This window comes from Haliaeetus leucocephalus, unplaced genomic scaffold (genome assembly GCF_000737465.1).
Source record: "Haliaeetus leucocephalus isolate CR32 unplaced genomic scaffold, Haliaeetus_leucocephalus-4.0 Scaffold450, whole genome shotgun sequence".
Classification (NCBI taxonomy): Eukaryota; Metazoa; Chordata; class Aves; order Accipitriformes; family Accipitridae; genus Haliaeetus; species Haliaeetus leucocephalus.
Genome location: NW_010972886.1, coordinates 21,792,420 through 21,816,401, shown reverse-complemented (window position 1 = coordinate 21,816,401; position 23,982 = coordinate 21,792,420). Strand labels below are relative to the sequence as shown.

The window sequence follows — 23,982 nt, the reverse complement described above, 5'->3', positions numbered from 1 at the left end:
TGTGAGTTTAGGGCAAGAGCAAGGGGAGCTGGCTGAGGAGGTGGCCAGGCTGGCAGAAGGTCAACGTGACGGGAAGCTGTACCTGTAAAACCCACTGCAGGAGGGGACAAATGGCTAGAAGTTTACGTGAGAAAGTAGAAAGAAGCAATGGAGGCAAAGCAGGAAAATTCCCTTGTTAAACCACTCACTTTAGGGAAGTAACCTTTTGCAAAATGTTTGTCCTTCAAACCAGATTCCTCCCTTCCCAACCGCCAGTGCAAACATGCCCTCCCTCTCCCTGCAGCCAACAGCCCTTCTGATGTAGATAACAAGGAGGCTTTTAGGACCTTATCCCCCAGAGGCAAATGCAGAGAACAATGCACCTTTTCTTATTCAAGACTGGATAAGGCCCCTTCAGGGCTCACAGACTAGGATAAAGCACCTTAAAGTGGAAGGTTCCTTCTGCTGTTTTTCTGTGGGAAATCCCACATCAGGGACACCCTGAGAGCCTAGCTGGCAGAGGACCAGGACTGAGGCATTTCCCTGCAGCAAACTTGGGACACGTGGGGGGACTGGCAGCCTCTCAGCTCCCTCCTGATGCAAAATGCATTCTAATCTGCAACTCTAGCGAACCATGAGGTGATGCCTGCCCTACTCCCTCCCCTCTCTGTTTTTCTCTCCTCTCCTGTATGGAGGCAGAGATGGTGTGTGGCAGGGTCCTCCATCTGCTTTCTGGAAGCTGAAGAGAACTGCTGTGACACTGGTAGCTCCAAAGCCCCTGTACAGACCAGAAGTACAGAGTCCATCCTGGCAGTGGTAACTCAACCCACACCATGAGCAGGACAAGGAATCTTTTAAATTCAGCTTAGCAGTCCAAGTAGTAAAAAACATCCTACATTTACAAAACAGAGTTTGCAGAACAGGCCAGTAAATCTCAATTGCCCGGAGTTCTTCACCCAGAGCAAATAGTCCAATAAACCCTTGTAGAGCAGGAGCTCAGAGCAAACATACCTCTCCCTGCCCTGAGCTGGGCATAGTCCCCTTCTGCCATGCAGGGCCAGCAGCCAGGTGGAGAGGATGTCTGAGCTGCAGGACGGACTGTTGTCCTGGAGACAAGGCTGTGCTGCCCTGTTGTACAGGGTAATTGCAGCACAGACCAGACTATGCCATCCAGCACTAGGACAGGGAATATAGAAGACTCTCTTTGTGTTTGCTGTCTCTGTTACTTTCCTCAGCGCACTGCCCCGGCCGTAGCTTAGCCTCTGCTTGACCCAAAAGGTTTTGCTTGCAACCACAGTGCCAGAAAGACAGCCTGATCCAGTTTAGCTGTGACTCACATTTCCATGCTCTGAAGCAGGTGGTTGCATCCAATTGTTTATTCTCTGCAAGACTGCTGCAGTTTTGCCAAAAAGACCCCCCCTCACTTGTCATCTCCCTGACGGGTTGCATGTGGGAGGAGGTTTCGCTTTCCCGGCTTCTGATCTTCCCCAGACTATTAACTCTCAGCCAGTACGCTGAAGGGTTTCACCTCCATTCACGAAGCAGAGCCCTGAATTCAAAGCGCTGCTGTTTGCCTGGGGGGCCCAGCCCTCCACCCACAAAAAGGAAGATTCATTTAACTCCGGGGAAGACAAAAACGAGTGGATTTCCTGCAGAGAAAGGGAGCAGGGATCAGACACCCTCTGCACCAGTCAGTACAGAAGGCTCTGAGCTGAGCCAAGCTGCAGTGCCTCCATCCCCATGCCCAGTGATGCTCAGCACCATGAAGCCCCACTGTTTGAATGAGATAGCATCAGGCTTCCAGCAGCTCCTGGTCTGCAGAGATGGAGCCATTTGAGAATCTCAAAGATTCTCTGTGTGGACATTCCACAGGGACCAGCAGACCCAGCAGTCTGGTTGTACATGGCAAGGGAGCTGCTGAGACACCTCCCTTCCAACTCCTAGGAGCCAGATCGCCATCTCAGGCCTTCAGGAAGCCCCTGGAAGACATGAGCCATGGGGGCTGCAGCCTCTGAGTTACTCCCTGGGTCACTCCCCTGGGGAATACAGAGAAATGCAATGCAGAGTCTGAGTCATCCGTGCTCATACTTGCTCCCTCAGCACGAGTGGTGCTGGGGAGTACTGTAGCCCAAGGTCTCCCTTCTGCTCCTGTCCACCTCCACCTTGCCCTGTGTGGCATCACAGGAACATGTCTGTCAACAGGAAAATGGCTGTCTCTGCCGGTTCTGGGAGGCAGAAATCACTTGTTGCAAGGAAGCAGAGAATGGCACAAGTTTTCTCAGAAATGGCCATGACTTGACCTTGAAAGAAGCTTGTGGAAATTATAACTCTAGCTTAAGTTTTGCCCACAAATACACAAAAAGACAGGATAGGGAACCACACCACTCATGCTAGCAAGGATAAAGACAGACAAGAGGATAATTTCTGTCTGCTTACCAAGAGGGAACAAAACCCAAGTCATTCCATATGGCGTAATGCCTGTAGTATGGGTGGGAGACAGGGAAACACCCCTAAATCATTTCCAAACCATCCTTGAGTTTACTGAGGAACCATGGATTAGAACTGTGGCTGGGGAGCCCAGTGGTTGCTTGTTACCCAGAGGCTGTATTTATTTTGGCATCTGAAAACCAGACTTTTGAGCTGCCAGCCCGGAAGGGGCCAGCTCCTGCTCTCCCCACCCTGTGTTTGTTTCTGTTACAGCCAGAGGAGCCACGAGGTGTGCTAGGCTCCGGCTGGCCCCAGTTGGGGTCCTGCAGCTCCTTGGGGGTGTTCTTCAATGCTGCTCTGAGCACAGCTGAGCAGTCTAGGCCCCACCAGTTTCTGCTCCGTCTGTCCTACTGCTCTGTCCAAATATTTTAGGCACTTTGGGAGTTCAGACTCCTTATGAGTCATGTGATTCAAATGCCTCTTTGTAACACACATGAGAGTCTCCCATAGTAATTTCTACCCCCTGCCCTTCCTCCACTGGACTTCACACCCATTTGATTTGCTTCATTACATGGGCTTATCCCTGGCTAAATTAATGACTATGAAGTCACCTTTTGGGCTACAAATACTAGTTTTATTGCTTCCCAGAGCCCTCCTCTTCACAGAGCTTTCTGGCTATATCCCTTTCCAAAGGCAGCCTTAGCTCCCACTTTCCCAAGCAAGTTCAACCTCTTCAAGAACCAATGAAGAACAAAACTGAAAAGCCCCATTGAGTGTACATCATGTAATAAACATTGTCACTTCCATCATCACTTACAAAGATCTCTTTTGCCCTGGATAAGTTTTTGTAGCAGAGTCTTCCTTCTTATATGTGACACGATCCCATCTTACCTTTTCTTTTTCAAAATTAATTATCTCCGAGAGGCAAACATACCTGTTTTCAACTCTGTTTGTTCCAGTGACATGATATTGAGTCATCCTCACCGCCTGAAAGATGGCACAGAGCTTTTGCAAGGAGACTTCCGATGAAACTGCCAAGGGCAAATAGCGTCACAAGTGAAGTTGTGCTTGCACAATCCTCTGCTTCCATTTTTATTTGCTTTTTCCCCATTCCTTTTGCTCTCATTTTGCTGACTTACTTTCCATGTTCCTTAAGGTGTTTGCAGAAGAGGTTGTGAAACAAGTGGGGGAGAACAGAAATATCCAGGGGGTTTGCAGCCCTGTGGTCCCTTTGGAGCACTCTCTCCTGCTTCTTTGCATTGGGGGGAACATGCAGAGCATTTCTGAACTTAGCACTGTGCTGCCCACTGACACTGGGCATCAGTGCAGCCGCAGACACTGCACAGAGAAGCTCCCAGTAGGGCAGCAGGCAAGGAAGAAAACCACAAGTAAATGAGGCCATGCAGAAGTATTTGATTCTGTGACTTAACAAGCCCAAAAAGCTCAGTTTCTCATCTTCTCCACAATCTCTGCATTAGCATCAAGTTTACCTCTGACCAATGTTAGCATCACTGAGCATGTATCAGCTCTTCCAACACATCCTCTCTTTCTCTGGCCTCTTGCCTGCTGCTCTCCTTTTACTCTGCTTGTCCTGAGTTCATCTATTTATTTTCTTGCACTTGCCCTTTTTCTCCCACTTCTGTTCAACTTTTATTTGAAACATTTAACATAACAGCTTCTTTCTAAACCTGCGGGCCACTGGCAGGGTGGTGAGGCCTGCCTGGGCAAGGTGCTTTTGGGCTGGAAAACAGGCAGATGAGCACAGAGAGGGAAATCCAGACCTCCCACTCACTCAGCCACACAGGTGACTCGGCAGAGCCTCGGATGAGGCGGAGGAGGTGGGCTTGGGTGGGCGTGACAAAACTACAGCATGAGGGCATCAAAAATACCTCCAGGAGCTTCCTGTGGGCTGCCAATGATATGTCTGCAAGTGTAAGGGAGATGGGGGAAAAGAAAGGGAATACCCTTCTTTTTGAGGATCCAGCTCATCTGGAGTACCTATGCATTCAGCGTATTGCTTTTTGACCACTGGAAATAACTGCCCTTGGTGGAATTAGCACTGGGAACAGGTTCTGGAGTGATCTCCATTTCAGGGGAACTGATTCAGGGTCATCACCGTCTCTAATTACTGGGTGTCACACACTCTGGGTTTCACTCTGGACTGTACCCACTGCTCCTTTCCCAACAAGGCAGAAGGCATGCAGGAAGAACCCTTGCTGCTCACAGAAATGGGGTGGTGCTCCCTTTCTCACCGACGCTGATATAACTCATCACACATCCGCACTGCCCCAATGGCTCAAAGAGCGCTTGCAAAATCAGCTTCTAAAAACCCCAGCCAATGGTCTGCAGGGCAGAATGGGGAAATCCAGGCAAGAGGAAGGAGGGAAAAGAGAATCTCAATCTTTTTTTCCATATAATATTATTTGAGGGGTACAGCCAAAATGACTGGTCATGGTACCGCTCAAGAAAAATCACATAAATGATCTGCTCCCCTAAAAAGATCATGCTGTGTTCATCAGTGAAGTGCTATGAAAGGGGGTTATGGTCCACAGTTAGAGAGATCATCCTTTCACAGGCTCTTGGCCCTCCACTACCCAGCTTTCTCCAAGCAGGATTAGAGGCTATATTTTAACATCTCTACAAGGATGTACCCCTGCTGGGTTTTCCACACTTTCTGGAATTGTTTGGCCTTTAAGAAAAGCCTGGACCCGGGCTGGAAAAAGGACTGCAGGTGCTCTTCCATGTTTTCAGAATGTGGGCTTCTGCAAGAGGTTGCAGGGACTATGAGCATGCAAGCACAAAAGAGTGTTCACCATGCAAAGGCAGCTCAAGGGATACAGGCATGCAGAGACTTGATTTCCAGCCCCTTGGTTCCTCAGTGACATGCACACTGTCCATTTTAATCCCTCCCAGCTGGTCACCCCTTTATTTTAATCAGTTCACTCAGAGGCTACGCAGGTAGAAGGAAGTAATCTCTAAAAGCACGAGTGAAACCTCCCATCGGGGGTGTGTACATGGGAGCTGGATGGGGAGGAGGAAATACTTGCATTTACTTCACCAAAAACAGAGTATAAATAGGCTGGAAACTGTGAGGCTTTCTCAGTTCCCAGGTGCATGTGTGTGGAGCAGAGACATTCAAGTGGATCATGGCAACTTTCCTCTTCGTGGTGCAACTCCTCTTCATTGGGACACTAATTGTCCCAGCATACACTGAGACAGAAAGGTGTAATTTGCTCCTGAATGCAACTGCAAGCAATTTCACTATAATCGTGACACCTGAGCCATACCAGGCAAACACAACCTACCTAGGTAAGCCATCTCTGTCTAGATATCAGTTTTCGCACTGCACAGAAATGCGTCTCCTCTGCCCCTAACTCAGCTGGTTTCTTGAGCCTTGTGGTGTTCTTAGATTTGTTTAAAATGTGTGAGGTCTAACACTCTTTTTAAAAAAAAAAATTCAGGCAGGAGATAGGTAAATGGCACTAGTTGTTACCTCTTTGCTCCTATTTCATGTTCATGTCTACAGGATCATTCCCAAATTCTCTTTCCTTCCTTACAGTGCTTTTTTCTCCCTTAATCTTTTTGCCTAAACTTGCGTAGAAGGACTTGAATGCTCTTGAAAACACAGGATTTGGGGGAAGTTGTTTTGTGGTTTTGTTCCCTTTCTTTCTTCCTGAGAATTTGCCCTTCCCAGTGGCAATGGCTGTACAGACAAAGGTGACAAGGTTACTTTGATGCTGACAGATATTCAGCGTCAATCATAGAAAATGGTTTTCAATACTAAAAAGAACACAGCCACAGAGTAAATGGCAGCCTGACCCTGTTTCCCAGACCTGAAAACAAATCTCCCTTTGCCTTAAGGTTCAGCAAAACCTAAATGCTGAGAAAATAGTGGAGGAGAGACATCCTGATCCCTTCCTGCAAGGGGGGGAGATAGTCTGCTGGTGTAAATTGGCACAGATTCCTTCAGATCTCAGCCAAGGAGCATCCACTGCAGTTGGTTGTTTTTTTAGGAGAGAGGTGTTTTGTTCACTGCTGTTATTTCATTTTTTGAGCACAGAATTCAAGTTTGATGCCAGCTACTCTCACATCAGCTCCTGTAGCTTCTGATAGTCTTGGCAGCCTCCATGTGAAACAATCCGGACCTGAAGGGTGCCAAGGGCTAAGAGGACAACAGCAGTACAGCAGGCACAGTGATCTGGGCTGGGAGGCACAGCCAGGGAGTCGCTTGTTCCTGGCAAGCAGATCCTCTTGCTTCATTTCCTTATTGTCCAACTTCTGCTTCCAACAAAAACACCATATACAGCAGCACTGTGCAGACTAGTCACAGCTGTGAAACAGCAACCCAGAGCAGAGATGTGGCGAAGAAAGGGTGGGGTCTGGCACATTCTGCTATGGGCTATGACTGCCCAAAAGCTTGTCCCCATTAGCTTTTCCACCCCTGCCATTTGCATGGGATCCAGAAGAGATTTACTCACAAGGAGCTCTGGTTTTTCTTACAGATATGGTACCCACAATAGCAGGGGCTGAATCTGGTGACTGAGGAGTTTCTCCTAGTCTATTCCCTAACTAAGAGGGGGCAGATAAGGGAGTTCTTCCTGTGGTTGGGGGAGGACTGGAGTGTATCACCTTCTCTTTGCAGGCTTCTGGTGCACTTGTGTCACACAGAGCGCACTGTGCAAGCAAATACTTCCTTGGCTGAAAACCCTGAAGCCATGGAGTCTGGAGACAGCTGTCTTACAGAACAGACAACTTACTTTGCCTAACCTGCTCTGTTTCCAGTTACAATATGGGACAACAGCAACCTCACTGACAGCAAGAACGTGAGTGAGTATTTACTGCAAGCCTTATCCCCACAAAATGTCTCTGTGGGAGAATGGAAGGTGGTAAACTGGGACAACTGCAGTTCTATTGACACAGCAATATTAAATGCCACTCAGAAAGCAGCAAACTGGACATCTCCAGACAGTAAAATAGCTTCCGTGGAAATAAGGTAAGACCATACTCCACGTTTAAGTATTCAGTTGGGACAGTACCTGTCTGTGTAAGCTCTTGGCAATGCCCAGAATCAAGAGCCCACCTCTAGAGCAGGGGCTGAAACAAACCTCTTGAGCCTTCTCCAGATTTTCTCTTGAAAATATCAAGGAAACATTTTCTGCAAAGCCCTATCTAGAGGTCACCCCATGGACAGGACAGTCTCATAGTTTAAAGACTTGCTCACATTTAGTAGGGGTGTAGATTAGTTCTATGGAAATGAAAGGATTGAACACCCCTCTTGTTTCCATTAACACTAATGGAGTTGCATCAGTGGGAAATATTTGTCAAAGGAAACCATAGCGATTAGCCAATTGGCCTTATCTGCGGGAGGGAAGAATGCAATAGTTCATGACAATAGTGATTTTAATTACAAGGAGCAGATGGTCACAGTAAATTGCCACCCAGTTACAAGGCATTCCTGTCCTGTCCAGAGAAGGTCAGTAAAGCAGCCAAAGCCTAATGAAGAAACAGTGTTTCAGATGTTAAAAAAAAAAAAAAAGTGCAACATGGCCAGAGGGCAATCTAAGTGAGCTCAAGATGGCTTCATAGTTTCTGTCTCCTAATCTGCTTTTAATGTCCCCTTTATATCCCTACATGGGTCTACATGAGAGACACTCAGCTTCTCTGAATTTGTTTTCCTCTCTCTTCTCTCCTTCCACAGGGCATATATCATCTACACTGATAAATCTGCCAAGTTCAAGACTGTGACTCTGAACAAAGGTAAACAAGCTTCAGTTGGGCAGTTCAAGCAGCAGGGTGAATGACACGCCAAGCAAGGGCTTCATTTGTGCTCTGGTGTTTTGGGAGAGGGGAAAGCTGGACTCAGTGTACCTCCAGCTGAAGAATATCTCATCTCTCCAATAGTCAGGAGACAAGGCAAAGACACTAGAGTGCTAGAGCTAGCTAGAGGTTTTTCAGGTTATAATGTTGAACTTAAACCTTTTCAAGCTTCCTTTTTGTTTTAAGGGACATTAAACAGCTACAAACGAGAGGACAGGTATTGGCACAGGCTTCGTCCCCCTATTAACTCTGTCGTGCAGATTCGAAGTGGAAATTGTGGCTTTGCCATCACAGATAATGTTTCTGGTACTCCAGAGAATTCCCCACCACCCAGGAGCCTTGAGCCTATACTGATGATGCTGCATTGTTGTCAGTGGATATATTCAGACCTCCCGCTCCCCCACCATGGGTTTGACCCCTCATTTCTGAGAAATCAGAGTTAAATGCAGTCTCTTGGAGTAGGTCTGTGGCTCAGCTGGTCCTCTGGACTTCTAATCACCCCTGGGGGTTTCCTTCCATTTCAGGAGCAGACTCAACCACAGCACCACTAACCACCACACCCAACTCCGTCTCCATGGTTCAGAGCAGCTCCTTCTTCATAGCTGTCATTCAGTTGCTGCTGCTCCTTGTCACAAGCAAACTGCTCTCCTAGAAGTCAGGAAGAGAAGATGACCCAGCTGTGCTGCACCTTTCCTCCTTGCTTGTGGTATGCGTGGGAGGGCAGGCAGCTGATTTACTCAGGAAAACTATTCACTTTTTCTGTGTATTAGCATGGTAACTGCACTTCTACATTAAATTATAAAGGTCTGTTTGACCACAGAGCTGATCCTCCCCTTACTCCCCTCACCCAGGGCCAGCAATCTCAGCAAGATGAAATGTTTTGTAGCAAGTCAGAGAGCACTCTGTTCTAGCTTTTCAGCTAGAAAAGCCTAACATGGTCAAGAACAGATCCCACCTAACAAAGGAACGCTGCATGAATTAATTCCTTCCTCATCACCTGGGGTTCTGTGAAGCACAAAAAAGCATGAAAATGCTTGGGAAGGAAAAGGCCCTCTTCTCATCAGGCTACCAGGATCTGCTGAGAAGCTCAAGGAGAGGTCTACTTTTGGCTGTGCAGCCTGGGACCTGTCCTCACAGCATGCGTGTGTGTCTGTGCATGTGAGCATACATGCCTCAGTGACAGTCTGGCACAGTCCTCCACAGTATATTCATGAAAACTGTTGGGAGCAGAATTGAGACTGGGAGAGGAAATTATGGATTTAGGATTCACATGCCTCAGCCAGTTTAAAACCTCCCGTGGAAGCACAGAGAAAATAAGTGTGCCCACCAACCCTCCACCTGGGGAGGAAACCCCCCTCGCCAGGACAAGCTGGAGATCCTGCTGGCAGGGTATCCTCCATAAAGGCCCAGGCCTTGGGAATTTATGCTCCATACTGTTACTTGGACCAGCATCCCCTAAATTTTTTTATTTCAGTGGATGCCTTATAAAGTTTCTCTGGTTTTCTTCTGGCTTTCCGAAATGGCAGGGTGGGTATTTTTTATTCTCATTTTTTAATCAACAGCTGATTTTGCTGTAGGGCAAGATTGTATGGACCACTGAATGTCTTGATTTTATTATTCTTGTTTGTATTTTTATATGGATAGTGTTTATTTAGGAATTTTAAAACATCTGGAAAGTAATTTTTTCTTAAACCAATCTAAATAAATTAAGGAATGAAAGTTGGCTCTTGTACCTAACATTATTTCCTGGCTTCACTGTGATGTGGTGGGGGGGTTGAAATGATTCTGAATACTGTGAAATATTTGGCTTTTACCCCACAGAGAAGCACATAAAGACACAAGTAAAGGTGAGGCCTGTACACTGCAATCCTGCAGAGGGTAGAGTTAGAAAGGCATCCCTGCCCAACTAATCCTCTTGCTGTTTCCTGTTCAGAAGACTGAGCCCCCAGATCATAACAGTATTTGCATGGTCATGGATCAGAGATCTGGCTTTAACTTGGCCTTACTAGCCCAGAGTTTGTGATGTCCCTACAATTAGCCCTTATTTCTGTTGAATAAATTCTAACTACCAAGCGATGAAAGGTTTACTCCAGAGCGCTGAGAGCCTGGCAGTAGAGGAGCCTTCATATTCCTGAGAACTTAACACAGAAGCTGGGCACAACAGGAAAGAATTGTCCGTGATCATCTGTATTTCTCAGGCATTCAGATATCAGGTGTGGTTTAAGAGGGATTTTTTTTTTCTTCCTACAGAATTGTCTGAAATATTAATAGCTAAAACTGGACAGTTGTGATTAATAACTGGCTCTTACTTGTTACAAACCACACCAACATGCCTGTCTTGCTTCACAGACCTGCTTTTGTTACCCAAATTTTTCAAGAGATGTTCCATTATCCTCCTCTACCAGCATCAGATGTCCCCAGGGCCACCAGCACAAGGGCTGTTCCCCTGTGTCAATCCTTTGTCCTTTTCATTTCTCTGCTCTTTTGGCATCCCATCCTCTCCAAATAGTGCTGGGGATGAGATAAAAGGACCCTTCTCTCATTCCTGCCTTTCTCTGATAATATTACAGGTTTAAGTGAAACCCTCTACTGTTTAAGTGGGCAAGCTAGCCATGCAGGATGGCTGCTGGCTTTGACCTCACCCTTGGTGCTCCAAGGCCACAGGGTGAGCACATGCTATGTGCCTGTATGCCCTGCTCTGGGCTGTGCTTTGGCTGGGCAGCCCTTGACCACAGCAGACAGCAATGAGGGCAAAGGAAGGCCAGTGGTGGTCCTGCCAGAGCCCTTCCGGGGTCTCAGCTCCAGGCCAAGGGATTATCTACCCTTTGGAGTTTATGGGAATGACAGGAAGCTTTAAAAGGAAAGCTCCTGCTTTATCACCATGTGCAGACTCTCTGGGCCCAGATTAAGCATATGTACCCAGCAGGGATGACAAGGACCAACCCAGCATATAAACAAGCCTGCAAGGTTTGCATTCAGAGTCCTTCTCCTCCAAAGATCATTTGCACATGCATTTCATCATACTGGGAAATGCACCCCCCCCTCCCACACACACAATTCAAAGGGAGGAAGGAGAAAGGACTCAAAGCTCTGTTATCCTTCACGCTTATCAGAAGAGTCATTAGGTTCTTCAGACACTGGAACGGGCTCTGGCCTTCCCATTAGGTATTGGTGTAAGGCCCAACTCAGAAGAACATCTGAGGTGCAGCTCCAGTGCTCAGGGTCAGAGTCAGGCTGCCCCTGCAGACTCTGGTCCTAGCATCAGACACACATAGAAATACACAGACTCTCTCTTGTGCTCTCTTCCTGATCCTCTGCACCCTCTCAGCCAGGAAGAAAAATAGCAAACTGAGGGGTGCGGTTTATCTGGAAATACTAAATACAACCACTGCATGACCTAATTTCTCCACCTGGTTTGGGCATCTGATCCTTTCTTCAGCACTGCCCTATTTTCTCAGTGCTTTACAGATGCCAGGGCAGCTGCTGGGACAGGGACTGGCTGCCCAAATTCAGCCCTGCATGGAGGCAACAGGTGCCCTGGTCTGCCCCCTGGTCCTCCTCCCTTCAGAGGTCTGCTCTTCCAAAAGGCAGACATGACATCAGATAGCCTTGTCTTCACTCACAGTCATCTTCTCTAGGCTGTTTTGGTCTCTGCAGCTCTTCAGAGCTGATGCTACCAATTGGCCCGAGTCAGTTGGCACTCACCAGTGGGGCAACTCAGAGGCACAGGTGCAAACCGAGACAGGCGCAATCTGCAATAGCTGTGCTCAGCTCTGTTTCAAGGAGGGAGAAGTATGCAGTGACAAACTGGCCTACACCTCGGCAGTGGTCTGTGACTGTTGACTCCAGAGATCAGTCCCCTTCTACCTTTGAGTCATGCTCTTCTCCCTGCTAAGGCTGGTTTTGCTTTAAAGTGGAAGCACCTTACTCAACTCTGTTGCTTGTTCAAATTTTATCTGTCTCAAAAAGCCATGGTTTGCATCAAAGAAAAGACATTCCTCCCTCTCATACCATTAGGCTTCTCAATGCCTAACAACTTACATTTGTTTCATAGTAATTTCCACTTATTTTCCTGTTTCCTGGTGGGTTGCAGAGTGACTGGTTTGTAAAGCCAGAAGTCCCAAGCACAATTTCACAGAAGAAATTCTAACCACCGAGTCCCTGGAGTGATGCACTAATGCAATGTTTCTGCAGAATTTAGTAGAAATAAATTTTTAGGGTCCAGCTATTAAAATTGGCATCTGTTTCACAGGCAGGGTAATTAGCAGAGATCTGAATATGCTGTATCTTCTGCTATTGCAGCGCACAACACACAATAAAATTCTAATTAGTGCTGTAAACTACTGTTCAATTTTAATCTCACTGTTGATAAGTCTATCTCGTAAGATTACAGCTGTTTGCCTTGGATAACACTTACAAAATTGCTTTTAAATATCCCTGTGGCAACTCACGTTTGACATATTATCTGTGAGCACAGGACATCCAGAGCAATGCAGTTTACCTCCAGAGAGGTGAACTCCTGCTGGCTCTGTCCCAATTACAAGCTTCATCAGTGGCATTCTCATTAACTTTTACACTATTCAGCAGCAAATACTAGCATTTCCTTTTACATCCCTGTCTAATTTCTCCAGTAAAAGTTATTTCACAAACATAACCAGGAAAAGGAGTACATAGGGTACTGCATTGTAACTGGGAATTTGAACCCAACATATGGAAATTCTCTTGCTTCAGCAGGAAGGGAAAGAAAGATGAGGCCTGCAACACCGAAGAAGTTCACATCAGTGGGTAAAAGACATTGCTGAGACTAAAACATGTAAAATTGCTCTAGATAATAATAATATAAAAAAACCCCAAACATAATAGCTGCACAATAGCACTAAGCAAAGACCTAGAATCACCTCCGTTTCCAACCCTGAAGTGCAAGCAAAGCAAGACCCTCCTTTGAGTTAGAGCTAAATGTCCAAAGAGACAAGAACATGCCACATTATCTGGCCCTGCCACCAGGACAGCTACCCATGTCCTCCTTTTTTGCCCCAAAGGTAATCATGGAGCCACTCCACCACAGACTCTGGATCAGGATGTCAAGTATTTTGCTGAACTTGTGAGCTGTGCAGCAGAAACATATGGCAGAGACCAATGAGGTCCTACAGCTGTGTGGATGCATGTAGAGGACAAATGAGTCATCACATTTAAGACAACCCTTTCTCCTACAAAATGTCCCCTTGGCAGCTCTCTCTCTAGCCTGTCTTCACTTCTGAGAAAGCCACAATGGACGGCCAGGTAGGCTGATATAAGGAAAGTCTATGGAAACGAGACAATTTGTCTCCCTGGCCCATTTCCAACACTTACCAGAGAGCTGCCCATAAAGAGCAGCCAGTGTTAAAGTGCACTGCTGTGGTGCTGGGAGGTCAGGGATCACTGGTGCAGACAGCCAGGTCTGCTGGATCTGGGGCTCTGTGATCTCTCAGTCCTGGGCTCCCTTCTGCTAGCTTAATTCGCCTAGGACCCAAAATCTAGTGACTTAGTTCAAACTTTGTTCCTGTGACAATCTCTGGGTCTCGCACTGGGAAAACTTTGGGTCATTGTTTGAAAGACTCCATAGCTGGCAGCAAATATGGACTGACAGTCTGATCCATGGCCTGAAACAAGCCTAGGACAAACACAATTCTTCTTTTCTTTTGTGTTGTAAATCACTCAGTTCTGTTCACAGCATGACATAGAGCTTTTCTCTGCACATTTGGAACAACTTCTGAGAGCACCTGCCAGCTGGAGGGTGGTACCAAGTCAACGACATGGCATCTGATAGGGACTTCACTGTCTACAGAAGCAGAGAAGTGGCTCTGAAGGTGTATCAGATGAGCCCTGAAGCCCAATTCTTCAGGACGTATCTATGAAATCTTGAGTTAACCATGAGTAGGAATCTGTTACTGGAAGTATTTAGCTTTAAAACATTGATTAATAATTAACTGAGTGATTACAGCAAACAGATGAAGTGCCATTAAAAATTTTCCCACCCTTCCACTGACTTCCCGTAGTTTCTGAACTTTTAATAGCTGTTGTACTATGCCAGGTGATGCACACTGCCTCAAAAAAATCAGCAGAACCCCAACTTCCTGGACTACAGATTTCACTTCTCATTAATATATCTTACCCTAGATATAGCAGGAGGAAGTGCATCAGTCATTCTGGGAGTAACCCAACAATCAGGATTAAACATTATTTTCTTAATTTACATCACTCCAAAATCCCACTGCTGCAGAACAAGATGTAGTTTTAGCCCTGGGTCTCTTGTTGGCTGCACCCGCTCCTTCCTGGTGGAAATATGGCAATGTTTGCTCTCTCAGCAGCCCACTGGGGAGGGATAGGGGTAATAGGAGAGTCAGGTGATATCTACAAATCTGAAACAGAAACATTTGCTTCAGAGGTGCCTTGTCTTGGGACAGCATTGTTTAGTCCTTTGCCACATCCACAGACATTTCTACGTAACTTTTAGAGCAGCCATTGAGTTTTCCAAACCAGTGCTTCAGCAGTGTGTGAATAAACAAATCCTACCTCTGGTACAGTAAAAGCCTGCTTTCCCTCCCATCCTAACAACTGTTGTACTTACAGACACCCACACCCACACCAATAAAAAGAATATTGGAGTAGGCAAAGCATGCAAACATCTGAGAATGCCCAAACCACGCTTTGCAATAAAACAGCTCCCCTTTTACATATGTGGTATGACACACGCTCTTTCCACCAGGCCCTGGCCTCACTGGGTACACAGGACAATTAACGCTCATTGCAGGGGGAAAGCCACAAAATGCCCCTTAACCCCCTCACTTGTTCTTTTCGCTAGCACCACTTCCCCTGTGGCCTTATGCTCTACTTCCAATTGGCCTCCCCACTGCATGCACAGAGACTACTGGTAATTAGAGCCAGGGATGGAGCAAATATCCTAGTGAGCTTTAAAGTACAGTTTGATACATTACTGGGTAGCCTAAATGATGACTGCCTGCAGGAGGAGGGAACTGTGTTTGAGGGCCCCTAGGCTTCCTCCCATCTCTGGCCTAGGTCTCTGCAGACACCCACCCCAAGCAAGGCCCCTGGAAAATGAGGAATGTGCAGTGAGCAGCTAGGAAAATGTCAGCCAGCAAGTCAGCCCTGTGGCTCTCAGCTGGGAAGGCTGGGGCAGAGGCAGTGATGGGCCCTCTCTCTCAGCAGCTCAGCAGCTCTTACTGACAGCAGCTCCTTCTCTCCCGACAGCCCACAGCTCTGTCCACAGTGACCTTCCCAACCTTTTTGCAGAACAAAGCTGGGAGCACTCTGCTCCTTCATTCAACCTCTCATTCTCTCCCAAGGCACTGCCAGTCTTGGGCACCGAAGCAGGCAGAGGTCCTGTGAACACCCCCGCAGTCTTCACTGCCTTCCAGGCACTGGGCACATATACAAAGAAGCCATGTTACAGGGGAAAACTTCAATTCAGGAATTGTAAGATATTGCCGGTTGTCTGAACTTGGAGGAACAGCTCCTGGTTGGGGCTCCATGTCCCACACATAGTTCCTCATCAGAAGCGATGCCTAGATTATTTATTAACTTGGTCATTGTTGGGGCTACAATGAACTATAAATAACTGCCTAGGGAGTGGCACGTAAGACTGAGCAGCAGAACTTGGCTCAGTCCCAGCTGCTATTTTTCTATTTGCTGATCCTTTTGTAATGGTGTCCCTTTTGCTCTGCACTGTTTCATAATTTCAGACGTCATGGGAAAACAGTCAATTCCCACTCCCCACACTGCAAAAGCTGGGGCTGAACCCAGAGTCCTCTTGGGGTCACTGTGTTTCAAGCACAGAAAAGAGAAGACAACTTTTTCTCCTTGCAGTGAGGCAGAATGGGAAAATGTTCCCTAGAAACAATTAATAAAAAAGAAGAGCTGCTGCTAAACAGCTTTCCTTTGGAACTGGGCAGCCTCAAACTTTGCTTTGCTTCTAGTTGGCAGAACCAAATCGTCACATTAGCTGAAGCACAACATGAGCACAAGTGCAGCGCAAGCAACCAACATAGCCAGCTTCTTGCACAGGCTCCCCATTCACTCAGTCCCTGGCACTACTCCTCTTCTGTATAACCTGATGAAGGTCTTCCAGGTTTCTCCAGGTGACAGGAAGGCAGAACTGGGTCTTCGCCCTCAGTCCCTACTAAACACACAACACAGCATATATCTGGTCGTGCTGTTATTATACTGCTATTTACATTCATGTGCACTGAAGCTGGAAGTCTTGCTCCTACAACAGCTCTCCTGGGATCAGCTTTGACCTTTTAATTGCTGTCTTGGACCCCACCATCACCTGAACAGTTCTCCTTCAAACAATTTCATCACTTGGTAACTAAGTTACAGCACAGAGATGCTTAATGTTTAATCATGTGAGTTAATTATCTCCTTATATAACCCTCCCTCCCTAACCTGTGAATTTGGAGGCTGATTCCTACAGAGACTTCCCTACATGGAGCTCACACACACCTGCAAAGATCAAGGCCCCTCTAAGCAGGATAAGGGACAGAATACACTGTAATTTCTTGGGACATAGGCAATTACAATTCCAGCTCTGATATTGCCGACCCCCTTCACCCAACCCACTACGCAGTCAAGCAATTTATTTCCACCGCCCCAGATCTGCTGCCATTTAAACTGGAGAGATCAGAATAAAGGATATGAATACATGTCCAACAGGCAACCCAGCAATAAATATAAATGCCCAAGCTATTGTGGGACTTTGTCAGGGCTATGTTGCACTGCAGTAAAAGATCAGGAATCTGGGCTACTTTTTTCTGGCCTAGCATCTGACTTCATGCTAATAATAGCAATGGGCTGTGCTATATAGATGTAACCATTTGTATGCTTGCTTTTTGTCAACGTCAACAGCTAAATTACTCTTCTGATAAAGACACCACATGGTATGTTTTAGTGTCAATGACTCACTGAAGACACCAAATGCTTTGTGAATCACCATCATCAGCTATCATCCAGTATGAGTTACATCACTTTAGCAAACCAGAAGGACATATCACACTAGTGAACTACAGACCAGCAGAAGCATTCAGATAAACTGCAAAACTTCCCTGGCCAGAGCCCACACTGAAAAAAGTCGACTGATTCCACATCTGGGGGGAAAAAAAGGGGGGAGAAGGGGCAACAGTGTGTCAACAGCATGTTCCCTTCACCTGATGCACTGAGCACTCTCTACTTGTGTGACACTGGAATGAACCTTCAGCCAATTATTCACCAAAGCACTACCTTTAAGAAGGAAAAAAAACCCAACACTGGAGCTCCCATGCCAGGGGTCTTGCTCTGCCAAAGAGGGAAGGTTGGAATATCCCTCATCTCCAGCCTTTTCTCACTACTCTCTTTTAGATGCTCATCCAGAAAATTTGAGCAAAGACGGATCAAGGCAGGAGACAGCACAGAATTGTCCTCATATAAAGCACTCACAGTTTAAAAGAAAGCAGTCAAAGTATTTTTTGGAACTGTAAAAACTACTTTCTAGCAGAACTGGTAGCTACAGAAGGATACTTTACCCTCAGCCTGTAGTAGAGTGTGGCCAAGGTTAACTATTAAGCAAGCTTCATTAAGCCTTCTAAATGGTGCTTTTTGCTACCATTATTCAGATGCATAATTTCCTTGTAAAGCAAGGGAACTATTACACTGGATATCACTTTTTTAATTGTATGCATTAAGTTATTCTTCATGGCCATACCTAATTACTCTTCAGAACGTCACTTATGTGATAAAGAGAGTTGTTCACAGTACTATCACTTCTGCCTCTGGACAGACAGGTTGATTTTACGGCTATTAACCACAGGAATTGTAAAATAACTGTTCCCTAACTGGTTTTACATGCATTCCTCTTCAGCACTTTCACAGTATGCCTACAATTTCAGGAATCTTCAGAACAATTTGGTTAGTGTTCATTTAAACTCATCTCACAGCCTTATCCTTTTGTAACAACCTATGCTGAACAGTGTTGCATCTCCTAATCTGCAAATGACAGCAGGAAGCTGCAGCCCTGATGACTGATGCATAACAAGTGCTTCTTTTGTCTACAAGGCCTTCCCAACATGGGAGTCTGATGATGAAAATACCAAGTAACTGTTGATCATCGCAGCAGGAACATGAGCTGACTGCTTTCCCCAGAAAGACGAAAGAGAGAGCTTGATCCTGTTCCTACAGAACTCATAAAAACCTCCCTAAGAAAAACAAACTTGATCTGGCTGCTTGTGCCAACGAGCTTTCAGGAGGCTTCAGTGGATAGGGACTCAAGGTATCACAGGTCTTCCCCTACTATTTTAGCTCTCCACGATCAGATGCAGAATGCAAAGTCTCCTGTAGCAGGGATGAGTCCTCAGCAAGATGAGGATTACATCTACATGTCTGTACTCGCCCTGAGCTGACACACCACCAGAGGGTATCAAAGAAGTGAGTACTTGCACTACAATGACACAAAGTCAGCCAGAATTTTCTAAGCTGAAAAGCCTTCTCCCAGCAAAACTTCACAAGAGTGGTATCTTTGGGACACCAACTGGATAACCAGTATTTAAGGGTTTATTCTCGCCTACTTCCACTTTCACCCATGCATCAGGGCAGTCTGAAACCACCGGGGCTGCGGTGTTCCAACTTTGCAGTTTCCTTAGCTTCCCAGGCTGATTCTCAACAACATACTGTTCTCTTTAGCTCCGCAGTTTGGATTAGGAATTGCTCTGTAAACAACTATATTGCTCACTATACCAGTTCCTTATACAGAGAAAGGCCTGCTAGCCACAGGAAGAAATGAGTCTGTAGCAACATAAAAAAAAAAAAAAAAAAAAGAAGAAAAAGAGAATCATGTAGTTCTCATTCTCAAGAACGTTTCTCTATTTGTTCAAGAAGCAAAACAACACCAGAGCCCAGGTTATTAAAAATCATAAATTAATCCAATGTTTAATTAAAGAAAAATCAAAGCCTTTTGTGACTGGACAGGACATACACTTTGCCAGGCCATCTCCTCTCTAGAAGGCTGCTTTACTTATCATGGCACAATTATAAATTTCACATCAGCTTGGTAGTTTGGGTTTGCAAAACAGGAATGTCTTGAGAAAAAGCAGACAAAATCAACAAATTCTGAGAACCCAAATTGCTAGATTGCTGCAAGAATTCTTGTGAAACATCTGTATTTGCCCTTATGTAATACGTAACCAACGTCTAGGTGCAAGAAATACTGTGGGCAGGGTTGAAGCAATCCACTGATCTGATCATGCAGCAGAGTTTCTGACCAATTGAGCTTAAGCTCATTTTACTTCTCAGAGATTGTTTCTTCTCCTTTATAAACGACAATGTTCTGGTCCGTTTCATACACTTTGACTTTATAAAGAGTTCCCATGGGCAGGAGCTTCTTGAGGTTTTCCCAGATGAATACTGCAACGTTCTCTGTGGTGCTAAGAGTGAAACACGAGCAGATTCAGAACTGACAGCAATGATATTTGAGGAAGCTGTACCCAGAATGGGCCAGAGGGGATGCTAAAGGCCACAGGGAGCCATCCGGGCAGCTTTCACATGATGACACCCTTAATGTAAGTGGGGCTTGAACATTGCCAGCAAATATGGATGAAGTGAGGTCTAATTAACAGGTCATATCTGTCTCCCCAGGCTGTCCACAGGGCAGGCTCATGTGAAAAGTCCAAGTCTGCAAAAGGCTTCTCAGGTGTGAGCAAGTGGCACCTTCCTTGGTATGTGGGATGGCAGCTGCCCCAGCAGGCCTGCACCCAGCCCAGCACAGTAAGGCAGGCTGCATGGCAGCAGGGCTAGGAGGCAAGCAGGGCACCCACCACCTGACACGCACAGGTGTGTTACACACACCGGTATCAAGGCTGCTCTTTCAGATGCAGGACTGAGCCTTGAAGACTGTTCCTTGATCCTGCAACCAAAGCCACGAGGAGTTCCCATGACTCACCTCACAACTTCAGCAAAGTACGGCACATCCTTATCCAGGTTTTTGTGGTCAAGCGGTTCCATGATCGCCTCCTGCAGAAAGAAAACAGTGACAAACTTGTCCCAGTTGGTCAGTGGACTTGAGGCTCAAATTACCATGCACATGGGACTGGAGCAAGGCAACAGTATGTAAAAAAAGGGTAAGAGCCCTACATCCACCTGTTAACTTCCTAGCTGGAGACACAGTACTGCCTCACATCACAGTGCTAAAGCATTTTAGTCTTAAATCATTCCTTAATTTCTTCTTTATTTCCTACCATTATCAACTCACCATGTCTCCACCCTGGTACTAGACAAATTGCTAAGCTCTAACCAATTCTCCCAGGGGATGTGCAGGAAAATAGTGCTATTACCTGCATATATTGTTTCAGGTCTGTCAGGTTTATAACCATTCCTGAGACCGGGTCAATCTGCAGGGAAAACAAAAGGGAGATTAGCAGCCTAGCTACACATCCTTATTACCAAGGCTGCCGTGAGCCTGTACAAATCTGTGTGCTCAGGACATCTGAGCCACAAGAAAAACATCTTTCCACCTTCACACACTGAGTTCCAGATCTACTCCTGTGATGTTTCCCAAAGGCTAGATACAGCATACAAACAACTCCAGTGGTTCCACTCTCTCATAAAAGCTGACACCAGGGAGGAAAAACTCGCTGAAACACTCACTCTTCAAGCAACAATCTAGAATGGTCATAAGCAAGAAAACAGGCATTAAACTGCTGGGTTGAACAACCAGGGACAAAACAGAGACCAGCCTGAGCTCAGGGCATCCTCCCATCTGGAGAAGGCACAGCTCCAGAACAAAATCAGGTTGTGTAGTTCACAGCGTATTTGGGGAATGTAGAAAGAAGAGGCTTTAAAATTTTAATTTCAGATCTGAATAGAAACCCCTTCCTATGAGCTGGAAATCCTCAAAAAGTTGCTTGGAAAACGTCAAAACCAAAGCGCTATCTAAGTAACTCTGCAGAATACACAGAACAATGACACAATGAAGGGTGAAAAATAACTGCAAAAGCAGAATTTCCTTTTACATTTGCAGCAAAATACCTTGATAAAACAGCAGACAGAATCAGTTACTGGAAGTTCTAAGCCTCCCTGTGGCTCAGTAGTCATCCAAAGGTGCCCCACAGATCCGACCAGAACCTATACATTCTGCAGTGAGGCTCTGGCAGACTTAAGTTACGTACCCAGAGGATGATTGCAAACCTTGGACTTAAATATGGTCACCTGGAAATCCTTGTTAGAGGCAAGGTGAATAGGACAGTGATTATGAAAAACCTTCTTCTACAGTGATATGTACAGAGTTTCCACAAACACCCTGGGAAACCTAGCAATTGAGCTAGAACTTCAGTACTGTGGAAGACAGGGACCCATCTATCCTGCCACCCTAAGGAATGGAAAAAAATATTGCTTGCACTTACCTCTCCACGCACAGTGACTATAACTGAAAAAAAGAAAAATATCAGGTCACAGTAACACCATGACACCATGAACCTAACAAAGTACACTAGTGATTGGGACAGACAACCCATTCATCGCTAATCCACAAGGACTAGTGCAAGCTTCCCACCACTTAAAAGTGTCACTATTTTTATAAAATGGGTATCCACTCGATAAAGAATAATGGCTCAGAGTCACCTAGCTCCTCGAAGAAGTCATTCTCCAAGGTCTGATGCCCAGAGGCACACCACTATCCTTGAAGTGCCCTTTGCAGGCCAAGATAAGACTAGATGAATTCTCAGGTACCTACTCCCTATGCCTACATGCCTGTGCCCAGCACACTCAAGGTCAGAGTCTCTCAATCAGCAAAGTCTTCTGGACAATGCAGATACCCTAGGTGCCCATACAATCACCAGACCACAGAGACCGTAAGATGTGGGGTCAGCTTATAAGTCTTCTGACATAATGGAATACCAGAGAAGGAAAGTAAGGGATGAGGTGGCCGCTAACTCTAAGTACTAGAATTACTGCAAGGTGTCATTTCAACCCAGAAGTCCTTTCAACAAAAGACACAAATACTTGGAAACATTATCCTAATAAGCTCAGCATTCCTTCCCACTAACTCCAGGAGCTGAGAACAAAATCACAGCTCACTGGGGAACTCACAAAAATAGAAAGACAGCAATTTGAGCCTGGTTGTGATTCTTCTCTGGAGTGGAAAAGCCCCTTCATGCTCTTTTTCTCACTCTCCACCCCCACTGGAACAGTTTGAGAGGCATCTCCCTAGCTTTCCAGCAATTTTTTTTACAGTGGGAACGTCCTTCTTATACGAGAAAGCAAGAACTGTTGTGCCTGTAAGTCAGCTTTAAAATGAGGGACAGATCTTCAGTCCAGCAATCTGTCAACCTGTCTTCCCTGGTAAAGCTAGCAGGTCTGTAGCCGAGGTTTCAGGGTACCTACAATACACAGTTCTAAACAGGGAGCCAGCCTAATAACTGGAGAGATCTGATTCTATGTGCATGGGGTATAGATGTAGAAGAACTTCTGAAAACAACATTCAAATAAAGTTTACAGGCTGTTTAAATTGCATGTCTTTTGCTTAGAAAAATCTTCATTCAAAACACAATGATTTTGCAGATTATAAACAAGTAGATTTGATTCACGAAGTGACATTTTGAGATAAATATTTATTATGTATTTAACTTAACAGCTTGCAAACCCATGCCTTGATTCAATCCCCCTGCTGCTGAGGACTCCTTCTAATTCTAAAAAACCCCAAAACCAGCTGCTAAAAGCCATACCAGACTGCTGAGACACATGACTGGCCCAGGTCTCCCATGGGTTATTCCGCATTCAAACCAGCCTACCCGAGAGCAGCCTCCATCCATGACTACATGTGGAAGCATGGAAGTAAACTCCTTACCTTTATAGTTGTGCCCATGGCCGTTTGGATTGTTGCATTTGCCAAACAGCTTCAGGTTTTCTTCATCACTCAGTGATTTACTGTGAGAAATACAGACATGGCATTTCAGGATCCATTACAGACGTTCTAGGCTTCGCTTCAACCGTGATTGCTTTCTAGCTCTTCCATCTATTTGCACTCCCAAATTTAAGCCACTAGCTTTTCCTACTCAGGAGGTACAAACAGAACCAGAGTATTTGGCCCATGAAAAGATGTTGTCAACAACAGGGGTCTTTTTGCTGTGGTTTTGTAGGTGTATATGCAGGTTTCATAACAGCTGCCTAATACCACTGCTACGTAAACACTACCAGCTATTCACATATGAGTATGCCAAAATCACTTGGGCTCCTAGGAGGAAGTGCCTGGAGCAAACTATGCATATTATTATTTACCTAACAAAGCTTAGGGAGCTTCTCCAAGAAGTACAAAGGACAACTTCCCTCTCTGAATCTTTCCTTTTAAGAAATTAAACTGCTGACTCCAAGGAGTATTTCGGGTCAAAGCACTCTTTAGGAATACGTAAGTTTTGAGAAGGAGGCAACAGGTTAGAGGCACAGCGAGTTCCTTACAAACTGCAAGCATAATTTACCCCATCAAAAAACAAAGCTTCAGTTCTCGTCAAACCTAGTTACGCACTGATGTCTAAAATCGGGTCTGGCTACTACGGGCTGCCGAAAATGGACTGCAACAAGGAGGACCGGGAAGCGCTGGACAGCAGGCACGCATACCCGCACACCGGGGCTCGCCTCCGTACGGAGAGGTCACTTGCAATGCGCTAACGCAAACACGCCGCAGGTCTGCGAGGCCTTTGTGCCCCTCCACCGAGGAGGACGGCTCCCCGGGCCGGGCGGCGGGGG

The 23,982-nt window shown here is 45.9% G+C and overlaps 1 protein-coding gene across 1 annotated transcript; it reads right to left on the bottom strand.

The window, feature by feature from the left end:
* Positions 1-19,168: 19,168 nt before the first annotated feature.
* On the bottom strand, positions 19,169-23,719 carry PTS (6-pyruvoyltetrahydropterin synthase). Its single transcript, XM_010575104.1, has 6 exons — positions 23,715-23,719; positions 23,087-23,166; positions 21,645-21,667; positions 20,577-20,633; positions 20,186-20,256; positions 19,169-19,670 (listed from the first exon to the last, which is right to left on the bottom strand). Exons 1-6 carry the CDS (start codon positions 23,717-23,719, stop codon positions 19,529-19,531), a joined length of 378 nt encoding a protein of 125 aa, XP_010573406.1. The 3' UTR covers positions 19,169-19,528.
* Positions 23,720-23,982: the final 263 nt, after the last annotated feature.